The sequence below is a fragment of the Vigna unguiculata genome, chromosome 9 (assembly GCF_004118075.2).
Source record: "Vigna unguiculata cultivar IT97K-499-35 chromosome 9, ASM411807v1, whole genome shotgun sequence".
Taxonomy (NCBI): Eukaryota; Viridiplantae; Streptophyta; class Magnoliopsida; order Fabales; family Fabaceae; genus Vigna; species Vigna unguiculata.
The window spans coordinates 24,662,973-24,689,666 of record NC_040287.1 but is presented as its reverse complement, the minus strand read 5'-3'; the positions used below and the strand labels follow the sequence as shown (position 1 = coordinate 24,689,666).

General features: G+C 35.1%; 1 protein-coding gene across 1 annotated transcript; it reads left to right on the top strand.

Moving 5' to 3' along the window:
• The first annotated feature begins 7,761 nt into the window (after nucleotides 1-7,761).
• On the top strand, nucleotides 7,762-24,454 carry LOC114195975 (probable manganese-transporting ATPase PDR2). The gene is made up of 21 exons (XM_028086431.1): nucleotides 7,762-8,227; nucleotides 8,326-8,418; nucleotides 12,556-12,758; nucleotides 12,977-13,049; nucleotides 13,142-13,314; nucleotides 13,405-13,576; nucleotides 14,260-14,364; nucleotides 14,455-14,565; nucleotides 14,652-14,738; nucleotides 14,827-15,009; nucleotides 15,118-15,168; nucleotides 15,251-15,376; nucleotides 16,196-16,275; nucleotides 16,639-16,747; nucleotides 17,954-18,082; nucleotides 18,490-18,555; nucleotides 18,647-18,718; nucleotides 21,840-21,991; nucleotides 22,256-22,367; nucleotides 22,450-22,566; nucleotides 23,200-24,454. Exons 1-21 carry the CDS (start codon nucleotides 7,979-7,981, stop codon nucleotides 24,304-24,306), a joined length of 3,570 nt encoding a protein of 1,189 aa, XP_027942232.1. The 5' UTR covers nucleotides 7,762-7,978; the 3' UTR covers nucleotides 24,307-24,454.
• Nucleotides 24,455-26,694: the final 2,240 nt, after the last annotated feature.

Sequence of the window (26,694 nt, the reverse complement as noted above, 5' to 3'; positions counted from 1 at the left end):
ATTCTCTAAATAAATCTCGAGCGAGCCCCCACCCCGGACCTACGCATCGACAACATCACCTACAGCCTCATCTGCTCTCGTGTAACAAGTCACACGATCATCGCCAAACACAAGCAAAAAAGGCGATCTTAATGAAAATAAACATGCATAATAAAACATATCATAAACCCTCACCCAAAGCATTCTAACTTAACCAACAACCCCTTCTTAGAACCTTTCTCATCATGCATTAGGAAACACGGTTTCCTACCCTCTCCATCCGATTTTACACAACTTGACCATGACCTTAAGGATATCACATGCTTCCACGAACCTGCCGATTATGGTCCAACCTCTACGAACCTCTTGTTTGTAGTCCAACACGCGTGGAACCATCTCATTACGAACCTCTGGCTAGGAGTCCAACACGCGTGGAACCGTCTCGTTACGAACCTCCTGCTCGTAACAATCAAGGTGGAGCTAACCAATCTGAACCTCCCGCTCGTATTCTCACACAAGATTTCTCACATCTCAAATCTCCTGCCCGCAATCACCACAGGTTGAAACTTCATTACAAACCTCCTTCTCGTAAAATGATCCAAGCATATCCCAAACTCAAGGCTCTCACAACTAGATGTGCAAAAATACTCAAAATCGCAACCTGCTCCCGCATTATCGCCTGACACAGCCTAAGCGCTACCAGGAAAAATTGTGTTGTAGACCGCCTGGTAGTCACCACTCACCACCAAGCACCACTCGTTCCAAGGACCCCCTTTTTGTAGTTATCGCTTGGCGGTCTAATCCACATTGTCAGACGCTATGCTAGTAAAGCGGATTTTATTGATTTAGGCACAGCAAAACCAATTCTAACACACCAAGTCATCATAGACACACATCTAGAACACCAATTACATATTTTTACAGTTTAACATGCCTCAATTGGCATCACTACAAATCATATGAACTTATCATGAATAATCACCCATACATTCATAATTTGCACCCTTGAATTTGACCATACATACAATTATCAAAGGATCCTTCATGATCATTTTAAGATTCACAAATAGCCATGAAGAAACATCAATGCATATTCAGAAAGCTCAATATGACTCATTTGCACAACTATAATTACCTACATGATGAGTTCATATTTTTTGCCCTCATTTAATGTTTAATTCTGGATTTTTAATTGAATTTTGTTCTTAAAAGATTGATTTAATTGGGATTTCTTATAATTGGATTTATTGAGCATGAGATACAACAAGGTGTTAAAAATAGCTTTTTAGTTGCATAAATGCTCTTTGGATATTTTAAGGTGTGTTAGTGCAGTTGTAGCTAAGTTGAGCTCATAGAGGGGTATAAATAAATTGCTTAAAGCTTCATGACACCTTAAAGATAAATCCATGAATAGGAAATTACCAAATCACGAAAATCCAAGTCAAGCATTGCATGAAGACGACAAGAAAAGCTTGAAAAAGTGAAGAAATTTGGCAAAGCCAAGAAAAGGGAACGAGCAACAAAAATTAGACCTTGCGGTTTTCTCTATCTTTTTCCGGAAGAAAGGCTTTGATAATTCATAAATATTTATGATAAAAGATAATTTGGGAAAATATATCTTTAGATATTTTATTTGATATTTTTAAATAATTATCTTATTTAATTATATCATAAAATATCAAAAGATAATAACTACTACATATTTTTTAATATGGCAAGATCTTCTTCAATCCTTTTAGATCTTCACAAAAAAAATAATAAATCTTGAAGATATTAGATTATTTAGAAGATTATTGGAGGAGATTATAAGAGGGACATAATTGGAAATTAGACAGAAATTAAGTTGTTGAATAATTAATTAATGATTTTTGATTAATTATCTTTGATATATCTCAAATTATCAACAAAGGAAATCTTCCAAATATTTTAGAAACTGATAATTATTTGAGAGATATTGTATCAAAAGATAAAAGATTTCAGCAACAGAAAATATAAGATTCAAGTCCAATCAAGACCTATATAAAGAGAGCCAAGGGAGTAGAAGAAGACAAGCTCGACACTTCGGAATTTAGGAACTCTCGGGGGGCCTAATTTCTTTCTCTCTCCTTTCTTCTATAGTCCTTTTATTTTGATTTCATGGAGTGTTAATCTTATTGGGTTGATTCCATTATAAATTCATTATGGATTTTGAGGTTAGAATGAAATAATTTCTTTGTTCTTTTCATTACTGTTGAGGTTTTAATTCATCTGTCTTTTCTCTTTGAATCATGTGAAAAGTAATGGTTTTTACATCATAGCTAATTACTGAGATGTTTTAATCTATATGCATCTCAATCATATGAGCTTAATGATTTTTAATTTTAATTGAGAATGTACTTTGATTAAATTTAGAAACTTTCATGTGATTGAATGGATTTTTTCCAATGATTGAGAATATACTTGATTAGAGGTGAAAACTTTAACTAGAATTAATCAAGAATGTACTTTGGTTAATTAGTTTTTTGCTTGATTATAGAGGTAAAAGAATGGACATGATTAAGGATAGTAATATTTAACTGAAAATGTACTTTGGTTAAATTTACTATGATGAATCTACAAAGTTCTTACTTTTGATTGAGAATTTACTTTGGTTAATAGTGAGAACGCCAACAAATTAATTGAGAATTTACATTGATTAATTTTCAAATTTACAACAATAATTAATTGAGCAATAATCTTTAGATAACCGATGATGAATTTATTTTGAAAAGGTAGTGGAATCAATCTATTTTCTTTATTGTTATTTTTATCTTATTTTATCTTTTCCATTTTTATTTCTTTCTTTCAAATACTATTTTATTTGTCTAACCGTGTTTTATAGATTTTATAAGAACTAACTTGTTAAAAATCAATTCCGTGTTCATTGGGAGATGATTTAGGATTACTTTACCATTTTTATTTTCTTGACTACTATCTTAGCAATACTGAAGTTGTTATAGATAAGTGATTTTAATTTAATCGTGTCAACAACAACGTTATCGCTACACAACAATTTCATTTTTATTTATATGCATGCACTCACCAATAAACTAATTCTCAACATGTGAATAAATCGAAGGAACATTCATGTTCATGGAAAGCTTACAACAAAACCTAATCGTGCTTCCCACTCATGCCACATTGAACTTACCTCCAAAACAGTACCTATAACATTTCATTCATCCCAAAACCTCAACTAAATTAAGTTTTACATCGGTGCATACTCATGATTCATGCATTAGACTCACCACTGTATAATTCTACACATTTTATCATCATACCACGTTCATGAGTCAAAATGAACCCCAATTCGTGCCCCACCCAGCCAACCACAAAATGGTTGCTGGTCAACAGTTGTCGCATGACAGTAAACTGAGTACTGTCAGGCGGTGCATCAGATTTTGGGTAAATCCCAGATTTTTCCTGCACCTTGGAGAACCCTAAAATCCCTAACCTAATCCAATCATGCAATTACACCAAATTCACATCCAATCATGTTTCTAAAGTTAATGTATATTCAATACACGCACGCAACTATAAAATCACCACCGTTCACACATTAAATCACATTCATTCACAACCCTTTTTGAGTCTACATCATGAATCCACTCAAAGGCCATTACATGACCCATATTCTCCTTAAGGCCTAAGCCCACAAAAAGGCCCATCAACTAGAAGCATGAAGAGAAAGATTCAAGAGAGCTTACATCAAGATGGCAAAGCCTTCAAATGCTTTTCTCATGGGCTAAAGAGGATATCAAAATATGATGGGTTTCATGTAAAGCATTAGTATAGTCTCTTATTTTTTTTGCCATATGTTAGGCTTTGCTTTACAAAATAATTGGCCAAAGTACATTGATGATTGACTTACAAATTGGGCCAATTCAAGCCCAATTAAAGGCTTGGTCGAGAGGCACTCTCCTTGCACATGTTCCATACATGGTGCCAAGGCATGGGACGTGAAGCACGGTTAGCACATGATCCTTGCACACCTTGCATCACACGGATCTGAGACTAGCTTCTTCTCTATGCTAAATGTGCATTTCATCTTAAGTGTAATTTGCATTGCATTTAGGATTACCTCTCTACAATAAATTGGAGCCTCCACCACTTGTATGAGGTTACTCTTTGAATGGTAATTGATTGATGTTGAGAGCACTCCACACAGTTGCCTTGAGAGTCTTGTTAGACTAAGCTTCCACCTTAGCTCCTCTAGCCTCCTTCCTTAGGATAGTCTCCTTTCCTAGAGCTTCACTTCCACAATTCATATTATTGCTCAAGGGCCTCCAACCTTGTTCATCATTCCGCTACCTCATTGGAGTTCCTCCTCTCCAAAGCCATGCTTGGAGCTCCATCACCACATGATTATATACTCATCCAATCATCCAAACCTGATGGACGTCCTCAATGGAGAAGTTGAAGGAAATCCATGGAAGACACCAAGAAGTAGATGAAGTGCAGCGAAAATGAAGATATCAACATGAATAGCTCTCGGCAATGGAGGTTTTTGGTGAAGATGAAGAGTAGAAGTGGTGTTATGGTGTGGAAGGTGGCTAGAGGAGATGAAGGAGAAGGATAGCCATGTGTGCTTTCAAATTAATAGAAATGTGGGGTGATCTCAACAATAGCATTTATTAGCAATTCAAGAGTAACAATTACAATAGTTGAATGGCTCTATTTATAGGTAAATGGTCGATCAAACGAGAAGAAAATGCAACAAAGATGAAATGCAAATGTAGCTTGGAGGAGAAGCTTGATTAAAGACCATGTGATGTAGGAGATGAGTCTTGATGATGCCAAGTGGCATGTCACACTCTCCTTGCCAAGGTCACACGCTCTATGCTACCATCACATGCTCTTTGCTTTGCTTACATCAAAATGTAGAGAAGCTAATGATTCTCAGCCAAGATAGCAAATTGGGCTCAGCCAAATTGATCCAAAAGTGTTCTAGCTTTTTATTGAAAGCAAAGCCTAAACAATGGCCCAATTTTATTTGATAATTTTATTTAATATTTATATAATTATATTTTTTTATTCAATTAATATTTAGAATAATAGAGATTCCAATAAATAAGAATAAAATAAAACAAAACTTTTATATTTATTGACAATGATAATTAAATGAATTTTCAATTTGTAACATCCCATTTAATCAACAAACATAATTAACAGAAACCTCGCACAAGGTAACATAATAGCGCAGTCCTGGAGTTTTAAACTTAACTCCTTACAACTCAAGGCACACCACGGTGCCACAAGAAAACAAGTTATAAAGTTTAAGAGGAACATAAAGAAATCAAAAGTCAAACTGATACATGGGCCATAGCCCTAAAGAAAAGCCCAACAAGAAACATAAAGTCTAGCCCAAGTGGACTATGCAGCGGAATCCTCTCTCCCCTGTTGGCCACGAGTACCTCTCACACCTGCTCCCATCAATAAATTGATGATCATTGCAAAAGTAGAAGGATAACATACAAGACATTCAAACAAGAAAGCATCAATAAAACATATATCAAAAAGATTTCATCAATACAATCAGATATATTTTCACAGTCCAATATACATATATCACCCAAGCATGTTATGACTTCTCAAACAATACACTAAGACTCGACTCGACTCATCCGGATACATATAACTTGGTCGGATTCAGCGGATGCTTGCACTTGTAGTGGATACCTCTGCTCACCCCCGAGCTATGTGTTACAAGTGTTACAATGAATCAATTTCCTCACACACAAGGTTAGCCCTCAATGAGTTTCGGGCCTCCTGCTACTTTCACCACAGGAGTCAGTGCACTCTAAGTGAGACTAACTAACTCCTTAGAGTGTCAGGATGCAATCCTTACCTTGAATCCTTACCAAGTTATATAGATGGGGCACCACCATAGACACCTACTAACAGGGGCCATGGAATTACGTCCCGACCACTGAAGCACGACCCTGAAGTCTCACCTAGAGACTCCAAGGAATTACGCACTGACTCATACCAAATATATTCATACAACCAAGTCACAGTAATCATGCATTCAATCCCATGGGTCAACATCTGTAACCAAATTCCCATTCGCATTCCATGTTGGACTATGCCAACTCATTCACCAATCTCATGAGCATGGAACCTCATCTCATACCAATACCATTGCCATTTCCATAATATCCTTCTCATTCCCTTTACATGCTAAGATCATATCAATAAATCAATTAAACTCATACCACATATATCCCATGCCATTTCTCATGCTTCATGCTTAATACACATCAATAAAACAACCACCAAATCATAGCACTCAAATGAAGAAAACAGCAAGGCCTACAACGCATCTCGCTCAGGCCAGAAGCCCTCGCTCAGGCGAGAGGAGTTCCCTCCCTCAAGCGACAGGCCCTCGCTTAGGCGAGATCGCGACAGAGGCAATGGGAAGTTTCTCGCGCACTCGCTTAGGCGAGTCCTCCCTCGCCTGAGCGAGCCCACTCCTCGCCCAAAGGTGAGGTCCCTCGCCTAGGCTGCAACTGCAGCGACAAACCTCGAGCTCCCACGCGAGCTCGCTTAGGCGAGCGTTTCTCGCCTAAGCGAGATAACACCTCGCTCAAAACTAAGACCCTCCGCTTGAGCGAGAGCTCGAGCGCGAGTTGGGGTTTGTTCTCTCCAAGTCTCCCCTAGGGGAGACCGGGCCGCTTGGGCGAGAATAACAGGTCACGCCACTGTTCATCCTACATCAGCTATATTTTCATACTCAACAATATTTCCAACCATCTCATACGTTCACAACAACATGTAAGTTCAACCAATCACGAGACAAACACACAACCACAAAAATCGCATTACACAAACAGAGGGTTCTAGCTTCCCTTACCTAGAAGGGTTTAATACAGGACTTTGGCAAGCAAACATAGAGCACAACAGCTCCGAGTAGAGACTTAGGAGCTGGAAAACAGTGGAACAGAAGGATAAACGGAACTCATGAAAATCAACTCGGGAAGGAAAAGCAAGGTTCAAAGACCAACTTACGTGAGAAGGAGCGAACTCTTGAGCTAGTACGAACGAGCGGAAGCTAAACCCTAACAGAGCTCTATTTTAGGTGCAAGGAAAAGGTGACGACTGATTTTTTTTCTAAAAGTACGAGAGACAAGTGAGTTAGGACAGACTTAGGTCTGTTTTCCCCTTTGGACCAGTCCTAAGGTCCAATAGTTTGGGACAACCTTTTAAAATAAAGGCATACGAAAAAAGTGGGCTTACACAATTCGTAAAAGTGAAATAGTAAAATCTACACACGTCTTTAGACATTTTAGTTATTTATTTTTAATTTTATTTAAAGAATTCCTAGCTACTTTTACTTTTCCTATATTTATTCCAATTCTCTTTTCACTGTCCCATGTGTGTCTGGTAAGTGGTAAGTATTCTCCTACTTCCCACGATCTTCTTTTCTTAAAAAAGAAACAATACATTCTTATAAAAGTATACGAAAATGGTAAACTTCTTAAATCACCATTAAAGTATTATAGATTACATGTAAATAAAATTATTATTTGATGTAATAATTACTTTAAAAGCTATTTCTTACCTTTAACTAAAACTGATTTGTAGTTGATTTATATGATAAAAGGTAAAATATAAAATTTGTAATAAGTGATTTGTACGATAAATTATATTGTAAAATTATACGAAACTTAAAACTCCATACTTTTTTTCTAATGCGGAACAGTAATAAAGATTAATTAATAAATTAAAGGAAAATGGTTAAATAGTTAGGCTTTAGCGGTGACGTTGAGGGAAAAAGAATAGCTTTGTAGTAATCAATTAGTGAGAAGAGTCGCTCGCTCGCAAACGGAGACCAAATCGTCGCGAGTGGCGAGGCGTTGAACCTAGCCGCTCTCATAATCAACAGTTAAAAAACCGAACCTTTTTTGTCAGATCTGAGATTCAGAACGCTTCGTAATCCCAAACCCTAACTACTCCGGTGGCCAAAGCCAACGGCGATTCGATGTCGAGTTTCCAAGTCGGCGGCAAGGTTGTGGACCGCGTCGATTTGCTCAGGAAGAAGCAGTTGCCGTGGCGCCTTGACGTTTGGCCTTTCGCCATTCTTTACGGTGCGTGGCTTTCGGTTATTCTTCCCAGCCTCGACTTTGTGGATGCGGCGATCGTTTTAGGCGCGCTCTTTGCGCTTCACATCCTCGTTTGGCTCTTCACTGGTTGGTCTGTTGATTTCAAATGTTTCGCTCACTATAGCAAGGTAAATTGTTTTCTTTGTATTGGTTACGAATTATTGCTAAGTGTGTGTGTGTAAAGTTATTTTAATAGTTTTTTTCTTCTTCTTTGGTTTGTGTTCAGGCTAAAAATATTGACCAGGCTGATTCCTGCAAGATTACCCCGGCTAAGTTCTCGGGCTCTAAAGAAGTTGTGCCGCTTCATTCTCGCAAAAGTGTAAGTCCCGACGATTTTTTAATGGTTGAATTGAAGTGTGGTAAAGTGTTTGTGTTATTTTTTTTTTCTCATTTGGAAGATAGTAAGACTTGAAAAACAGGATTTCAGAGGAGGAAAGCATGTTGACTTTATGCACGATAATACATACTAAAACAGTGTACTGGAAGATGATTAAGGCTCAGTGCAATGCGAATTGGAAGAGTGTGTTTCTAGAAAGTGGATTTAAAATAAATTATGAAAGTTCTTGATTGACAATTTGTGAACCTCTTACGAAAGCAAATGCATTGCGTATTTTGGAAGAGGCGGCCAAATTGTTGCCTTTAAGTTCATTCGGATTTTCTATTTGTTTTTTAATCGTGTATCAATTGCTATAGAAGGAAGGTTCTTACTATCTCTGCTCAAGGCCTAGCCCAACTTGCAAAATAGGCGTTTAAGGTGCATTGCCTAAGCCTTATAGGCACTATTTAGTTCATATATCTAGTCAATGAGGGTCTCAACTGCCCAAGAACTACATGTCTGGCTGCACTCTAGGATACTTAACTTGGCCTTTGTGGTTAGTTCCTTCATAGGAAGCCCTTTCCAGCCTAGTGATGACTGCGATTTAGGCTGCTTCCAAACCCAACATTCCTTATTGGAAGTTAGACACTTGTGTATATTTTCTTGAATAATTTCCTTGGAGAGCATGTGATGGAATAATAACTTTTAGAGGATGCTGATGAATTGCCTCACTTAGATACTTGGTTATCTGTTTTTCTTTGGTTTGGGGGTGAGTGGTGGAGTTTGTGCATGGAATATATCTCAGGAAAGCTATCAAGTTTTGGTAAGGTGATACCAGATTATTGGTTCAGTTGCCTTAGAAGGGGGTTGGTATATTATTTTTCTGTAGTACTTGACGAGATTAGTACTAGTTAAAATTGTGAATAGATTTTGGAGCATTATTCATATGCCAATTTAGAGGTTTTGAGCTATGGTTTGGAGGAAAGGCAAAACTTTCAAGGACTTACTTTTATTGCTACCTCTTATGGATAGGGCCATCTTAACCTTTTTATGAAGTTTGAGATAGTACAATTTTTTGTAAGGAGAAGTTTGCTGGTGTATTATGGGGAGACATTCCTCTTTCTTTCTATTGAAATACCACTAATGGCGTCAAATCTCCATTATTCATGGAGTGATTCTTGTTTGGTAAAAAAATTAAGTCATCCATATATTGCATGGAGGAGCTGGAAGGAATCCTTCAAGTACAACTGAGAGAAAAAGAAAGCTAATTGCACATGGATGCTCACATTAGGAGATATTCCTCTTTCTTTCTATTGAAATACCAGGTATCTATCTACTGGCATCATATCTCCATTATTCACGGGGTGATTCTTGTTTGGTAAAAGATTTAAGTCATCCACATATTGCATGGAGGAGCTGGAAGGAATACTTCAAGTACAACTGAGAGAAAAAGAAAGCCAATTACACATGGATGCTCACATTAGGAGCATCTTGGGTAATTTGATTGATATGTCTTTCTGATTGAGAAGTTTCCCAGAAGAAGAGTGCAAAGAAGAGTGCACGATGAGGGTTATGATGAAAATGGAAGGGCTTCTTTCAATGGTTGGAGTCATGTGTTCTGAACACAAGTTAGATGATGTTCAAGAATGCAGTCATTGGGCATTTTAACCGTTCATGATCTCAATGAAATCTTCTTGGGGCTCAAGCAAGAAGCTTCTATGGAAGATACAGGGAGAAATTCAAGACTTTTTATGGCCGCTTGTTGTTAGAAGTCAGGATTACCTTTGGAAATCATGCTGAAGGGGATCAAGGAGGAGAGGAGTGTGGAACTAAAAGAAGCATTGCTGGATCCTTGTTTAGGAGTGGAGTTTTGTCCTGGATGCAATTGTTCAAGTGGTCTATAGGCTAGGCCCAATAAAAATTTAAAACCCATAATAAACCCTAATACACAACTTTAAAACACTTTTCTCTTTTTCTTTTCCAGCTGCCTGCCCTAACTTACTGCCACCAACAGCCCCGCTGCCTTCACCACTTGCCGGTCGCTGCAGCCAGTCGCCGGCGGTAGTTGCCGCTGCTAGTCAAGTCTTTTTCTTTTCATTTTTTTTTTATTTTTTTTTTCTATTCTCCACTTTCAGTATAATAAGTTTTCAAAAAACTACCTATTTTTCAGTAATAGATGAGTCAAATTTAAATCTAATCGTTTGTAATTATTGTGGGAAAGTTATGAAAGGAGGAGTTACTACAGCAAAAGAACATCCAATGGTGTTTTGGTATGATGTTATTATTATTTGAATTTCTAGACATAATATCGTTACTTTTGCATTAGATTATATGTGGTGGTATTATATTTTTTTTTTACCTATGTTTTTTCCATAACTAATTATGGGTTCCTTTATAACTTTATAAAGGATATTTGGGTCTTTGATATTTTCTGTTATCCGATATCGATGACATTGAAGATAAGGCAAATTTATAGTATATAATTGGGTGTAAATCTCACCTTATAAGCTAGGTTTGTAAGGTTGAGTTAGGCTTAAAGTTCACTTTTTAAGATGGTATTAGAGCCATCCAAAGTCTATCCTAGTGAAATTTGTTGTTTGTTGGATTTATCGTGTCACTCACTACTGAACCACTATCGGATCACTCATTAATGTCTCGTGTTGCGTGCTATCGGGATGCTATCGGACCACCTCTCATGCTCGAGATATATATGTCTTGACTTGAGAGGGGTGTGTTGGAGATTTCACATTGACTAGATATAAAGATGAATTTTCATGATATAAGTAAGTGCAACCCTCATTTTACAAACTGGTTTTGTAAGGTTGAGTTAGGCTTAAACTCAATTTTTTGAAAATATTTATTTTTTCTAATAGACATAATTTAATCATTATATTAATATATTAATTTACAATTTTTAAATCATGATTTCTCATAAAGTTATATAATCTAAAAAAAAAAATGTTACTAATGGTTCAACAACCACACTTGAATTGATAAACTGTGAATTTTCACACTGAATGCTAACACTATATGACAGCAAAAGAAATATTTAGAAAACATAGCATTGGTCTTTGTGTTTTGACAAAAAGGGGTTGAAGCTATTTTTCTGTTGGACTTAGCTTTGGAAGCATGCTTTGATGAGTTCTTGGAGGGGCTGAATTCAATATAGATAAATAGATAACCCCATTAGATAGTTACTTGTAGAGTAGGGTTTTACTCAAAACACTCTAGTGTTCTTATGGGATTCTGGACCAAAATTCCAAATGATTTGAAAAGACTTTACTTTTTTATCATAAAGTCCTATAGTATTCAGTGAAGACTTTTAAATAATTTAAACAATGTAGTCAATACTACGATTTAAAACATGGAACCACACAATGTCATGATTCTGCTCAGCACGTCCACAATCCAATACACCCCCTTAGTTCTGTTAGTTAGTCTTTTCTGTTGCTTTCTGTACGGCTATAAATGCCTGAGTTGATCACTTTTGTAAATTGGCTTTTTCATTTCTTGAAGTACAAACTAGTCACCTGGCTCTCTAAAATTGAAAACAGACATCTTTTCAGTTTTAGAGTGGAGTCAAGACTAAGGCCTTTGGGTCAAGGAGGAGCAAACTGTTGAAGTTCTGCAAGTTTGCGGTTGAATTCCAGAATACCGTGTTACTGAACTTGGAGATATATTCAGATTGACCTCATTGCTAACTTGATGTGTTTATTCTTGATTTTATATTTATTGATTTTGTATTTCGTGTTTTTTAGGAGGATAGCTTTTCAGGTTGGAAAAGAAGAATAGATGTACATATATGTATTGTATTTTCATAATTTTATGTTTGAAATTTAATTTATATTTTTTTCTCATGTTCTTGTTAATGCATATTCTGCACGAATTCATAATTGTGAGTCTGTTATGCTTTTTTATATCAATACTTTCAAAAGTAAACTGTGCTGTGTGTATGCAATTTTCTAAGTATGTTTGTTGGCATTATTTTAAATGTTTGGTTTGTTAACCAGCTGGCCCCTTTTTACATTGTTGTTGACTTTTACAGTTTGCATTTTGATGAGAAATTTTATTTCTCTTTGTTCCTCTTTTATAGACCCTTCCTTTGGTTTCTCTATCATAGTTAAGTTCTTAGTTGTGCAGTCTGCAGGTTCTTCATCAGCTGTGGATTTGGAAGAGAACTACTTTGATTTTAGAAAACAATGTTTTGTGTATTCAAAGGAGAAGGGAACATTTTGCAAGCTTTCCTACCCTACCAAAGAAACATTTGGATATTACATCAAATGCAGTGGCCATGGCTCTGAAGCTAAAGTTCTTGCAGCTACTGAGAAATGGGGACGGAATGTGTGGGTTTCCTTATTCTCTGGCCATTTTATAATTCTTTAAAACAACATTTTTAATTCATAATATTTATGGATTGGACTTGGCTTGATTCTTGATAATTTGGTAATTTTGTTGATTCTTGATTTTGTTCTCTCTCAAGAAGACATGCGTCATCTGATCTATTTGCATTATGTTGCTTTAGTTTTTCTCTCTAATAATTTTCTACTTGTTGATTTTATAGATTTGATTATCCTCAGCCAACATTTCAGAAATTAATGAAAGAGCATTGCATGGAGCCTTTTTTCGTATTTCAGGTATCCTTTGTTAAATAATATTTAGTTTTCTGCTTTTTGTCTGTAATCTTCAAGCAAACTCTTTGACTTGTTCTTGTTTATATTATGACCAGGTTTTTTGTGTGGGTCTCTGGTGTTTGGATGAATATTGGTATTACAGTTTGTTCACTCTATTTATGCTCTTTATGTTTGAGTCAACCATGGCAAAAAGTAGGTTGAAAACACTAACTGAGTTGAGACGTGTTAGAGTGGATAGTCAGATCCTAATGGTACATCGCTGTGGCAAGTATGTTATCTCTATTTTAATAATTAATAACCCATATTTTTGATTTAGAGGAGTAAACGTTTAATACTTTCATTTGTATTTGGATTATAGGTGGGTTAAACTCTCTGGTACAGACCTTTTGCCAGGGGATGTTGTCTCCATAGGCCGCTCTTCTAGTCAGAATGGGGAGGAGAAATCTGTACCAGCAGACATGCTTATATTGGCTGGAAGTGTGATTGTGAATGAAGCTATTCTCACAGGCGAGTCTACTCCTCAATGGAAGGTGTTACTCTTTTCTGAACTACTCACTAAAGTATTTGTCTGATACCCTATGGATATATGATATAATTAGAAGTATAAATTGTTTTGTTGGGAGGGGATTTATTTTCTTACATTCTGTGTATTTGATTCTTGTCTGATTGCCAAAATTGCATTGTTGTTTGTTTAGTTTGTTTGGATATTGTTGGCAGTAATTACTTCTGGAGTATTTCTTGGCATACTTCTATGCTGCTTTTAGTCTTGAATATCCAAAAGTCAATGATATTTGATTTCACCAAGGAAGCTGGTCAACTTGTCATACTGTTAATATTTAGTTTGTCCTTTGGATACTGTTGAGCCATAGTTGTGCCACATAATTATTTTCCTACTTCATGGATGATTGTTATACAGACTACAGAGCATTAATACTGACTTCAGTTCAGTTTGTTATTTCGAAAAATTAAATGCTTATGCATGTCTCTGAATCCGGTTTACTTGTTTATATTATTATATATCTGATCATACAAATTCATTATTGTATTTGCTCCTTCTTTCACATAAAATAAATAAGCTTGGGATAGAACATCTTTAATATTATGGTTGGCTGGTATATCTAAATACATCTCTGACGAGTCTATGGAGACTGGACCTTATTTTGTCTTGTTGTTCTCTTCCATGAATCTTATTCAGATATGTTTATTCTTTTAGATTTCAATTGCGGGTAGGGGTCTGGAGGAGAAATTGTCAGCAAAGCGAGATAAAAGCCATGTTTTGTTCGGTGGGACGAAAATATTGCAGCACACCCCAGATAAGGTTATCTTCAAACTGGGAAATTATGTTTTTTGTTTATTGTTCAGCTAGTGTTCATGCTTCTCATTTTATTTCTAATTTTGTTGGAGTCAGAGTTTTCCTCTTAAAACGCCTGATGGTGGCTGCTTGGCTGTTGTCCTGAGAACGGGTTTTGAAACAAGTCAAGGAAAGTTGATGCGAACAATCTTATTCTCTACAGAAAGGGTAAAGTGATATAAACCTTACCGAGGCTGATTTTTTGATTTCAGTGTCAGTTTGATGATTTTTCCTGTTATTTCTGAATTGACTAGGTGACTGCCAATAGCTGGGAAAGTGGATTGTTCATATTATTCTTGGTTGTGTTTGCTCTTATTGCTGCTGGTTATGTGCTTGTTAAGGTAATACTGCTCTACAGATGCATGGTGAGGATGGTTTGATCTTAATGGTAAATTGTAATATGGCTTGATAAATTGTTAATGTATGCAGGGGCTGGAAGATCCCACAAGGAGCAAGTATAAACTAATACTAAGTTGTTCACTTATTGTTACTTCTGTGATACCTCCTGAGTTACCAATGGAATTATCGATAGCTGTTAATACTTCTCTTATTGCCCTGGCACGGCGTGGGGTTTTTTGCACAGAGCCTTTTCGGATACCATTTGCTGGAAAGGTACCTGGAGGCCTGTCAAAACGTTTCTACTCATGTACCTTATTTGGTATATAGATCATATGACATTAGTTTCTTTATTTAATTTCTTGTAAATACTTTGCCATACAGGTTGATATATGTTGTTTTGACAAGACAGGGACACTTACATCCGATGATATGGTATGCCCATATTAGACAATGATATTGATTTATCCTTTTAGACCATTGTTTGCGGTTTAACTTTTTAATTCCAACTTTGTAGGAATTTTCTGGAGTTGTTGGGTTGAATGGAACTACAGATTTGGAGTCTGATACAAGTAGAGTGCCTGTACGAACAGTTGAAATCCTGGCTTCTTGCCATGCATTGGTATTTGTTGAGAATAAGCTGGTATGTCGCTTTGCTGGTGTGATTAAATTGAGCCTTAGGTTTTAGGCCTAGCTGTAGTATTGAACGAAATGAATCTCCCTCTAATGGAAAGAAAACTTGACATTTGTCACCATTGTCATATTCATTAATTTATTTAGGAGTTAGGATCTTACGCAGTGAAAAATTCACGGGAGAAGATCTTTTCCCATGTTAAACATATAGAATGTATGCCATAGTTCAATATTTTTCTCCAATTACATTTTTCTCCTCCTATAATGTTATCTTTTATAGTTTATGGAATGCAGAATTTACCAAAGCAAGTTAATGAGTACTAAACTTTAAGACCATGGTTGCCTGACCCACAAGTGTTCTTTTTTGAAATAATATAAGAGGATTCTTGAAAAGTTTATGCAAAGGAATTCTTCATTTCTCTTTTTTTATCCAATTGACTTTTTTGGAGCCATTTATGTAACCCAAGTTTGCCCCTCATCTTATCATGTTTTCCTTTTATTTGATTGATATCAGTGTAATCACTTTTTGACATTTTGTTAGAAGTTACTGTATTGGTGTCATGCTACATGCCTAAGTCAATGTTTTGGAATAAAAAATAATTTTTTATTTTATTTCTAGACTTGGGAAAGGAGTCTTCTCTTTTTGTTTCTGAGATTCTGTAACTCCATATTCTACTTTTTCTAGGTTATACTAATTTTCTATGCTTGAACAGTGGATCTTCATGATTCTGGCTTTAGAGCTAGAAGGGCTTTGTGTGTTTGGTCCTTTTACATCTTATGTTGTTTGTTGCTATTATATTCTTATAAAAGAATTCCTTAATTTCCCCAGGTTGGTGATCCTCTCGAAAAGGCTGCACTCAAAGGAATTGACTGGAGTTATAAATCTGATGACAAGGCTGTACCCAAGAGGTAAATGAATTGTTGCTGCTTACTTTTAATATCTAAATTATACTTTATTCTCTGTGCAGCTAAAATATTGTCTTTTCTAATCATGTGCAAAAGTCAAATTTTATGGCTTGGAAATTAACAATATTTTGGCTCATTTAATTTTATCGTTGCCAGTAACGATTGGCAACCTGGTTTACATTCTGTCATTCTTGTTGTCTGGGCTAGGGAATATAGTGATTACAAAAAGCAAAGAATTTGTTATTTCTTGGGTTTCAAATGCTTCATTCTTGTTCTTTCTTTTTCCTTATTAATATATCCATCTTGTTTGTACTTCTACAACCCTTTGTCATTTTTGTTTTATTCTGAAATGTTCTCAAATTTCAGGGGAAATGGCCATCCTGTCCAAATTGTTCATCGGTACCATTTCTCATCTCACCTAAAACGAATGGCAGTTGTTGTTCGCATTCAGGATGATTTTTTCTCCTTTGTGAAGGTTTGTGGGTTCCTCATTGTTTGCATGCCTCAAATATTATTGATTTTAGTTGCCTATTGGGTATTATATTACTTTGGCTTATAGTCAATGAAACCATGACTTGGGCATTTATACTCTCCAAGTAAAATGCTCTGTAGTATCTTTTATTTTCGATTGTTATGAAATGGTCAATAAAGTCTGAGTTGGGGAAATGGAAAATTAATTGAAAAAATGCCAGGTGTAAGAATTAATAACGTCCAGAAAGCATATTGTTTTCGTTTTCAATGTTTTGAATAACATTTGCAATTTAAAAGCTTTCATTTTAAGATTTGTGTTTAAGTTTAAATCTTCTGGTAGGTTTTTCCTTGTATGATTAAGGCCTGTCTTAGTTGTATTAATAGGGGATGTCTCTCGTAAGAGGTGTCAGGGCTAATATCGACTATCTGTCCAAAGCCTAAATGGTGAAGAATGGTTTTCTATTGAATTCTCTCTTTATTACTCCCTCTATATAAAAATGTGTATTATAAATGATAATTTCTATCATATTATTTATGATTTATGCTATTTTTGTATATAACGATTGCTGCTTCTCTGTTTATTAATCTTTTTTATTTTTTAAATTAATAAGGAAATTAATTGTAAAAACCCATCAAATTTTGTAAAATGGAATCATCTTTAAAAGATTAGGGCCTACAAAATGAAAATAAAAATTATAATGGGCATGTTACACTTGGTTGTCTTCACTTTGATTGACTTGTATGTTAAATGTTTAAGATGTCTCACATTGGCTAGAAATGTGGTTAAAATATACTCCCTTCAGCTAGCTTTGGGAGTGAGTTAGGTCCAGAATCTGTTTCTGATGTGTGTTGGCAGATTTATATATTTAAAATTCGAAGTGATTACCCTAGTTCCTTCTTATGTCGCACTCCTACAAAAAATATGCATGTGCTGCAGCAAGTGTTGATTTGATAAGTTCTTGGCAAATTGTAAATTCATTATTTTGTTTTCTGGGTACTGGGATTTGGGAGTTGGTTCTATTAATGTTGGCTAACCAGTACACTTTTCTCATTTTTCTAGAGCTTTAATGCATATTAAGTTTGTAAAATGTTTGAGTGGACTGGTTTGTTGGTGCTACTTTAAAGCCTGCTTCTTTCTTAACCAGTGAGTTACGGGGTTGTTTTGCTTTATTGTTTCCCTCTTAGAAACTCTTATGACCTTTTCTTTCAGGGTGCTCCAGAAGTTATACAAGACAGGCTCATTGAGGTACCACCATCGTATGTTGAGACCTACAAAATGTACACACGTCAAGGGTCTCGTGTTCTTGCTCTGGCCTATAAGTCCCTTGCTGACATGACAGTGAGTATATTATGGATTTTCCATTGTTTCATGAACATTTCTCCTCTGTCTATTCAATTATGCACGAGAGAACAAGAATAATTATTTTAGTTTAGTGCCATATTTTATTTGTTGAAGTTGGTAAATATTGTTGGTTGGAAAACATGTTCCGTGTGTGTCTATTTTGACTTTAACTTCTAATGAGACCTATTTTTGTAAAGTTTGACATTCAAGTTAATTTCCCCTTTTCTATTATTCGGCCAATATTTATTTGAAAATTAAGTATAACTAAGTCAGAGAACTGCACTTTCCCATATTCTCTCTAGAAGATTGCTTTGTTGCCTTCCTTCTTTTCCATTTTGTTGCTTGGTTAATTACTTTCGACATTTGCTTGTCTCTATTGTTGCTTATTATTTTTATGCTTGAAGGTCAGTGAAGCTAGAAGCATGGATAGGGATATTGTGGAGAGTGGACTAACATTTGCGGGTTTTGTGGTAATCAGTCAACATTCTCATATAACCTGAGTTAATTCTAGACATTCTTCCTTTTCATTGATGCTAAAAGTCATTATGTTGCTGTTTTCAGGTATTTAATTGTCCCATAAGATCAGATTCAGCCACTGTTTTATCTGAATTAAAAGAATCTTCACATGATTTGGTAAGTTTTGCATTCAAATTCGCTTCTCTTTCAAGAAAAATAATTACTAGATGTAAAAGCTCCATCCTTTATGGGGAAATGAACTGGAAATAGCCTCTTTTTTTCTACTTAAGTAGCTGAGGTTTAGCTAACATGCTGATGCCAAGAGTAATTTTTAAAAATTTTGTTGAAAATTTGCTATTTTGTTTTTTGATGTTTAAAATTTTAATATATATCATGATACGGATACATCTGTTCAAGCACTTTGGAGTTGAGCATATTGGGATTCTAGAATCCATGTGGTCAACTTAGTGGGAACAGGGCTTGGTAAGCATGAAGAAAAGTAAATATCAAAAATTACTAGTCCACAATGCATGGGCATTTAGGATGGATAAAAACCATAAGTTTTAGGCATAACATCAGTAGTTCGAAGGTTGGGGTCAAAATTGTTCTAATCATGTGTTAGACTGTATAGGATTGTATGATTCTGCAACTTTTGTTTGTAGCTATTAATAGATAACACTCTAACAAGATTTCGTAATATTGTCTTGGATTATAGTGATTGATTTTGGAATTGGATGACCCCATCATGCTGTCTCTCATTTCTGAAATACAAAACTTTCACCTGAAATCTTTACACAGACATGGACACAAAGATACGGTTAAATTAAAAGAATATAGGACATGGGACACGATGAGTATATACATATTAATTTTAAACTGGCAACTAACACAGAAATGAATCTAATTTATCTATCTAATATCCAAAAAGCAAAAAGTAGTGATCATTTAAGATTTGTTTCTTATTTTTATAATCATAATAGAAACTTATATAATTAGTTTTCAAGTTTATGGGTTTTTAGAAAATCATTGGATTTGTGATTATTAATATTGTGTTGGAGCCATGTCAAAATCATGTCAAAGACAAAAAAAATGTCTTTCAAATTGAATACTTTACTGATATGTGTGTCGTACGAGTATTGTACATGTGTTTGTGTCCGATACGTATTGGACACGGGACACGTCATTTATGAGGCATGTCTGAGCTTCATAGCTTGCAAGTGTGTTTTATTTGCTGGTATAATTGTTTTTTAAGACTGTTTTCAGACTTTGGTTATATTCAGAAATTTACTAGTTGGTGTTTGGACCGTGGGAAAGGAGAATTAGTTGATACAGTTAGGATGTTGATTGTTAGTTAGGGTGTTAATGAGTTAAATAAATATGATGATCTGAGGAGAAAGAGGGGGTAGTTCAATTTTTTAGATTAAGTTTTAGCTCTTGTGAAAGGAGAAATCCTGTGTGAAGCTGATACCCTTGAAGAGAGAATCTTATGCTCTCCTTTTTCCTGTTCTTTTCAATTTATTCCACAAAAATCTTTCTTTTCTTTCTCTTTTAATTCTTGGTTCCTAGAAATCAGTCCGACCTTCAAGGTGCATGATGGAGAGTAGCGTGAGTGCTTTGGAGATATTGGCCAGTGTCATGGGAATATGCTTACAGGTTTGAAAACAAGCATGATTTTCATAAGGCAGTGTTTGGTAGACATGAGGAAAATCAAAGAATAACTTTTTGAATTTAAGAAAGGCAATGAGTTTTCAGATTGTGAGAAAAAAACAGTGTTCAAGAGCAAGAATATGAAAAAAAGTGGCTTTATGAGGGTGGCAGCCAATTCAGGTGCAGTACAACATCATTCTTGGAAGCACTAACTGCGCTTTCTTTTAGAGTCAAGAAATCATTCGAGGGGAAGAAGGTTAAAGATGAGGAAAGGGTGGAGACACATCCCTCTCACATGAAGAAGATTGAGGGAATACAAGAGATCAAGATATGGTTGTTAAGGTGGATGCAAAAGGACATCACACATAAAAAATGTATTTACGAGGAGGTTGATCCCCACCCAATCAAGCCTGTCAAGAAAACCATGCAAGGGAGGTCAGAATGCTCTGCAATAATACCAAGGTTCATTCTTGGGCAGAAAGGTGCAGTCAGCCACATTTGGTGGTTGCAGAGGGAGAAACAGAAAGGGGATACTCTATCAGTTACATCAAGAAAACCACGATGGAATGCCAAATGATCTCAAAATAGTGAGATCATTAGAATCCTTGAACCCAAAGGAGTTTTATTTTTTTGGAGGAAGAGCCTGTCAGTCCATCATTTTGTAACCACTAAACAGTGAAACCGTACAGGTAGACATTGCTATCAAAGGCACTGGATATGCAGAGGTGGTTCTTGCAGAGTTCCCCCATCAAAGACCATCCAATGTCTCAAGTTGGTAATCTCCCATGGGCTTGAATTGAATCTTTGTTTTGAACTCAAACAATGGGTTTTATAATAATACCCTCTCTCAGCTCAAGAAACATTTGGCCCAACACATTAGGGACAAGGGATAACCGATGAGGGGCTACAATGTGATTCAGTTGACTGCAAATTTCGCCAGAAGTTGTCAAAAGATGCGGAATGTGTACTGTGGGAATAAATTTTGGGGAAACATCTACATGAAATTTGTTTGTTATCATTTGATTGTTTTACTTGAACTATGTAAGGAAAAAATAGAATTACTTTATTGATAACAATCATGTTAATTACATTCTCTTCATCTCTATTTGTAATGATCAAATTCTTTAAAATAGGGAAATAAAAATACGCTGAAATGTGGGAAGATTCTTAAGATATTTTTTCTTAATTACTATGGAGATATTGATAATATTTTTATTCTTATAATCTATTATTTACAACACCCCCCATAAGTTGGTAAGTGAGTATCAATCATTACCAACTTTCCTACAAAGCTTGTAGCGTAAGTCTTAGTGTCATTGAGTCTTGATTATTGCAATAGGTATTCAAGTTCCTTGGATCAACATAACTAACTTTCTTAAGATATTTTTCAACATGATCCATTCGATAACAATAGTAATCTGAGCTTCAAATCTTCATATTACCCAATTTTATTGTAGAGTTCATTAATCTCATTCAGGATTATCTTGTTGTACAATGTTTTCTACTGATCATTGATTTTGGATACCTTTGGGTTAAATTGTTAACACGAACTCCCCTGCTTTAGGGTGGATGAGGGCTGAGAAAGGGGTTTTGGGATCCTTACTTAAATTAGCAAGAAGAAACTGACTAGCATCTTCAATTTAATTTATAGGTGATGATTACCGGTGACCAAGCTTTGACAGCTTGTCATGTTGCTAGCCAAGTTCATATTATATCAAAACCTACTTTAATCCTTGGACCAGCACGAAATGGTGAGGGATATAATTGGGTGTCACCTGACGAGACTGAAAACATTCGGTACAGGTAATTATTGTTCTTTTCTGGCTGCACATTCCTATGCATACAGTCATGTTCTTTTTAAGTTTTAGACAGGTAGTTGTTGAATGTGAGATCCCTTTATTGGCCTTAGATTGATAACGTTCTCTGGTAGACTTGTTATGCAAAATTGTTAAGCTGGAGTTTTGCTGCCAATTCTTCCAAAGTCCATACATGCTCTTTTGCAGTCATTATGATTTTCTTTTCATTTTTAAAACAATTTAGACTGATAATATTTATAATTGGTTTCAGTGAGAAAGAGGTTGAATCTTTATCGGAGACCCATGATCTCTGTATTGGTGGTGATTGTATTGAGATGTTACAACAGACATCAGCTCATCTTGTGGTTATTCCTCATGTGAAGGTTCTGATCAATGCCAATTAGCTAAACATTAGAACAAAGATTTTGATACTGGCTTCATCAATGACAGTTGTTTTTGTCTCAGGTTTTTGCCAGGGTTGCTCCCGAACAAAAAGAACTTATCATGACCACTTTCAAAACAGTTGGACGGTTAACTTTGATGTGTGGGGATGGAACCAATGATGTTGGGGCTTTGAAGCAGGTAATGTGTATAGGTTATATTTATAACTTATATTTTGTTTTTCTGAAATTACTCTTGTCTTTAATCAGTTTAGTCTGCTTACATATTACAACCTCCGTGCCCACAAAAAAATCATTCAAGGAGAGTTGTCAAAATAAGCCGCTAGACCGTACTTGTTTGGCTGCCAGCCGTTGAGCCAACGTAACTGGGCTGAGTAATGTTTCAACTCAAGAAAAATTCAAATTTCTGGATTAAATATATAGAAATCTGTGAGCTTGCCCGATTCACCGTGAATTTGCCTAGTCTATCTTGAACTCCATAAAAAATAATCTGGGGTTTATGTGAGCTGATTTTTTTTCTTTATTTTTGCAATCCAACTCATCCATGATTATGGGTTGAACTAGCTTGACTCTCAGTTTGGTCCTCTTGATTATGGGATAACCTATTAGAAACTGTTTTTGAATATGTAGCCATGTTACTTCAGTCTCCAGTGAGTTTTTTAATTATTGTAAATAAAAAGTTATAAACATTTAAATGTGGTATTCTGTTATCACTGATATTAATTTGTTGCTGCTATTCATAAATTGGCATTATATTGAAGTTACCAAAGAAATAATAAAGTCTGAAAGTCTCAAACTAACTTTTCTGGTTTAGGCCCATGTAGGAATCGCTCTTCTAAATGCAATTCCTCCAACTCAAAGTGGAAACTCCTCTTCAGATTCGTCAAAAGAAGAAGGTTCAAAATCTGTTAAGCAAAAGAAATCTAAGTCTGCATTGGAAACATCTGGAAAGAGTGCCGGTGAAGGCAGTTCCAAAAGCAAAGTTGCTTCAAAATCAGATTCCAGTAGCCACTCTTCTGGTAACCGCCATCAAGCAGCTGTTGAGATGCAACGGCAGAAGCTTAAGAAGATGATTGACGAGCTTAATGAGGAAGGAGATGGTCGTGCACCCATTGTGAAGCTGGGTGATGCTTCAATGGCATCTCCATTCACCGCTAAGCATGCATCTGTTGCTCCTACCACTGACATAATTCGCCAAGGTCGGAGTACTCTAGTTACTACCCTCCAGATGTTCAAAATTCTGGGTCTGAACTGTCTGGCTACTGCATATGTGTTGAGTGTTATGTATCTGGATGGTGTGAAGCTAGGTGACGTACAAGCTACAATAAGTGGTGTATTCACGGCTGCATTTTTCCTCTTCATCTCACATGCACGCCCTCTTCCAAGTCTTTCCGCTGAACGTCCTCACCCCAACATCTTCTGTGCCTATGTTTTCCTTTCCCTTTTGGGGCAATTTTCTATTCACCTGCTTTTCCTGATTTCATCAGTGAAAGAAGCTGAAAAGTACATGCCAGATGAATGCATTGAACCTGATGCAGATTTTCATCCTAACCTGGTGAATACTGTTTCGTATATGGTGAGCATGATGCTTCAGGTGGCCACATTCGCTGTGAACTATATGGGCCATCCGTTCAACCAGAGTATCTCTGAAAACAGACCGTTCCGGTATGCGCTTGTTGCTGCTGTTATTTTCTTCACGGTGATTACATCTGATCTATTCAGGGAGTTGAATGACTGGTTGAAGTTAGTGCCATTGCCAGTGGGATTAAGGGATAAACTATTGATTTGGGCTTTTCTAATGTTTTTGGTTTGCTATTCGTGGGAGAGACTATTGAGATGGGCCTTCCCTGGTAAGATCCCGGCTTGGAAGAGGCGACAACGGCTTGCTGTATCTAATTTAGATAAGAAGAAACAGGTCTAAGTAGTTGATGACGTTGAGACTGGATATGAATTTTGTTATAGGTTTTTTATCATTTATTTTTCTAAACACAATCAATGAGGAATTTTTCGGATGTCTAATTGTTTTTGGGAGATAGGTATGAATTTTAGAACACGTGCCCTCCCATCTATCTCTATCTCTATCTCTATCACTTTTTAATTATTTTAATGCTACCACCCTTCCGTGTAATAGTCCTTCCCTGTCTCATTGGAGCACGAGTTTGTTATGCTCAGAACGTGTACTATGAAATTTCAGCAATAATTACAATATATATAAACACGTGTTTTCTAAATGTATTAAACGTGTCTAAAAAATTGTTTTAAGTTTCAACATAGAATGACTGAGGTACAACGATTTTGAACGACTATTTTAATATTGGCAACGTTTATGTTATGTTTGGTTGAACTGAAATAGGATAACAAAACTTATTGCTATTGGTTGTATTCTTCAATTATATTTAGGCTTTAGTATTATGATTAATTGTTTAAAGTATTTTTAATATATCATCTGATATTATATGATAGGATTTTAGAATTCGGTCTTAAGAAAATTGAAAACCAAGTAATGTATCTTCATGCTGATAAAAAAAAAGTAATATATCTTCATAAAATCAACTTCAATTAAATAAATTGTTCAAAATAAATTGATCTTTTGCATTTATAATTTCTTAATATTTTATTTTATAATAGATTTATCTTTGCATCCGCAATTTCTTAATATTTCTTTTATAATCCGATAATCATCTTTCAGGGGATTGTATTGCGTTTCCAAGTTTAGAAATTTGACTTTAGTGACAGAGAAACCATCTTCATGGTTAGGGACAACATAGTAGCCTAATCACATCTTTTTCCTTTTTCTCTCTCTCTCTCTCTCTATACTAAATTAAACAAACTCAAGAAACTTTAAATAGTCCCGGTTGAAAAGTATTTGATGTTAAAAGACGTGATTGTGATTGTGATTGCGTACATGGAATTTGGAAAATGAGTGAAGGGACAGAAACTCTACTGGAGAAAGCTTAACTAAAAACTGTAGAGGCGAATATGAATGCTCTTTTTTATTTCATTTCTTTTTCATCTATGCATGTTTTGAGGCTATATTTTATTTATTTTTTTAATTCAATTTTAAACAATTTTTATATGAACGAAGATGCTTTGTGACTAAAGTAAAAGTTGTTGTCGGTGACCTAATTAATACTTATGTGTGAGAAATGTGGATGGTTATCTAGAAAAATGCCTAGAAGCGCCCATTGTTTTAATGCTACCCACTCACTAAAAGCAATTAAAAGTCACCTAAGACTTTTTTTCTTTTATTATTATTATTAGAGATAAAAGCTTAAAACATCTTTTAAATGTCATAAACCATTTAATAAGCACTGTTTTAAAACCTGCGGCAGAGTCAACATTTGAATTGGAAATCGGGAAAGTAATGTGTAAAATTGCTAAAGTGGTTAATATAATATTTTTTTACCGTAAATATTCCTAAGATAATGTTAAATAATCAATTTATTCCTTAATTTGTGGATTTAAAAATTAAATAATTAGAAGTAGTCCTTAACAATCTTTTTGGTTTTTAATTTGCAGATTTAAATATTTTTTAAATTATAATAGATTTTCTGGTTTTAGTTTTTAATAGCATTTATTAGGTTTACTCCTTAATTTAGATGATGATGTATATCATCTTTTCAAGAATTATATTTTGTAGTAACTTGAAAGTTCTTTTAAATACTTTTTTATAATATAGTTTTGTTTATGTCGTGTAATTATACTTAAATTATGTTATAGATATTTTTATGAATTTTGTTTACTACTGCGTAATGTCCTAATAGCCTAATATATTTTGGGATGTTACGATTTGAATATTTAAATCTAACTAATATTTTAAAAAATGTAGTTTTAAAATAGAATTTTATCTTAAAATATCAATTACTCTGTCCATAAAAAAAAAACATTAAAAAATCAATTACAGACAATTCAATTTGTTAGAGAATTCTAAAGCTTAACGTTGAAAAAGATAAAAGGAAAAGTAAAACATGTTATTTGTGTAAGGGGACTAATGTAAAAACATTAATAAAGACATCTAGGAATGTGTATATAATAATAAATCTCCAATACGCCTTTTTCTTAAGTTTCAAAATACAAAAATAAAGGAAAATTAATTTATTATTTTGAAAATAAAAGTAATTTTGAGCTCTTCAAACTAACATCCAAATATACATTAAACACTATAATAAAGTTCGTTATAAAAATTTTAATATACATTATCATCTAAATTAACTATTATTCTATGATTTCTATTATCTTTCTTACACCCGTACTACTACCACTATCATGTACATATGTCTGCTCACGTACTAATATATGATTATTGTAA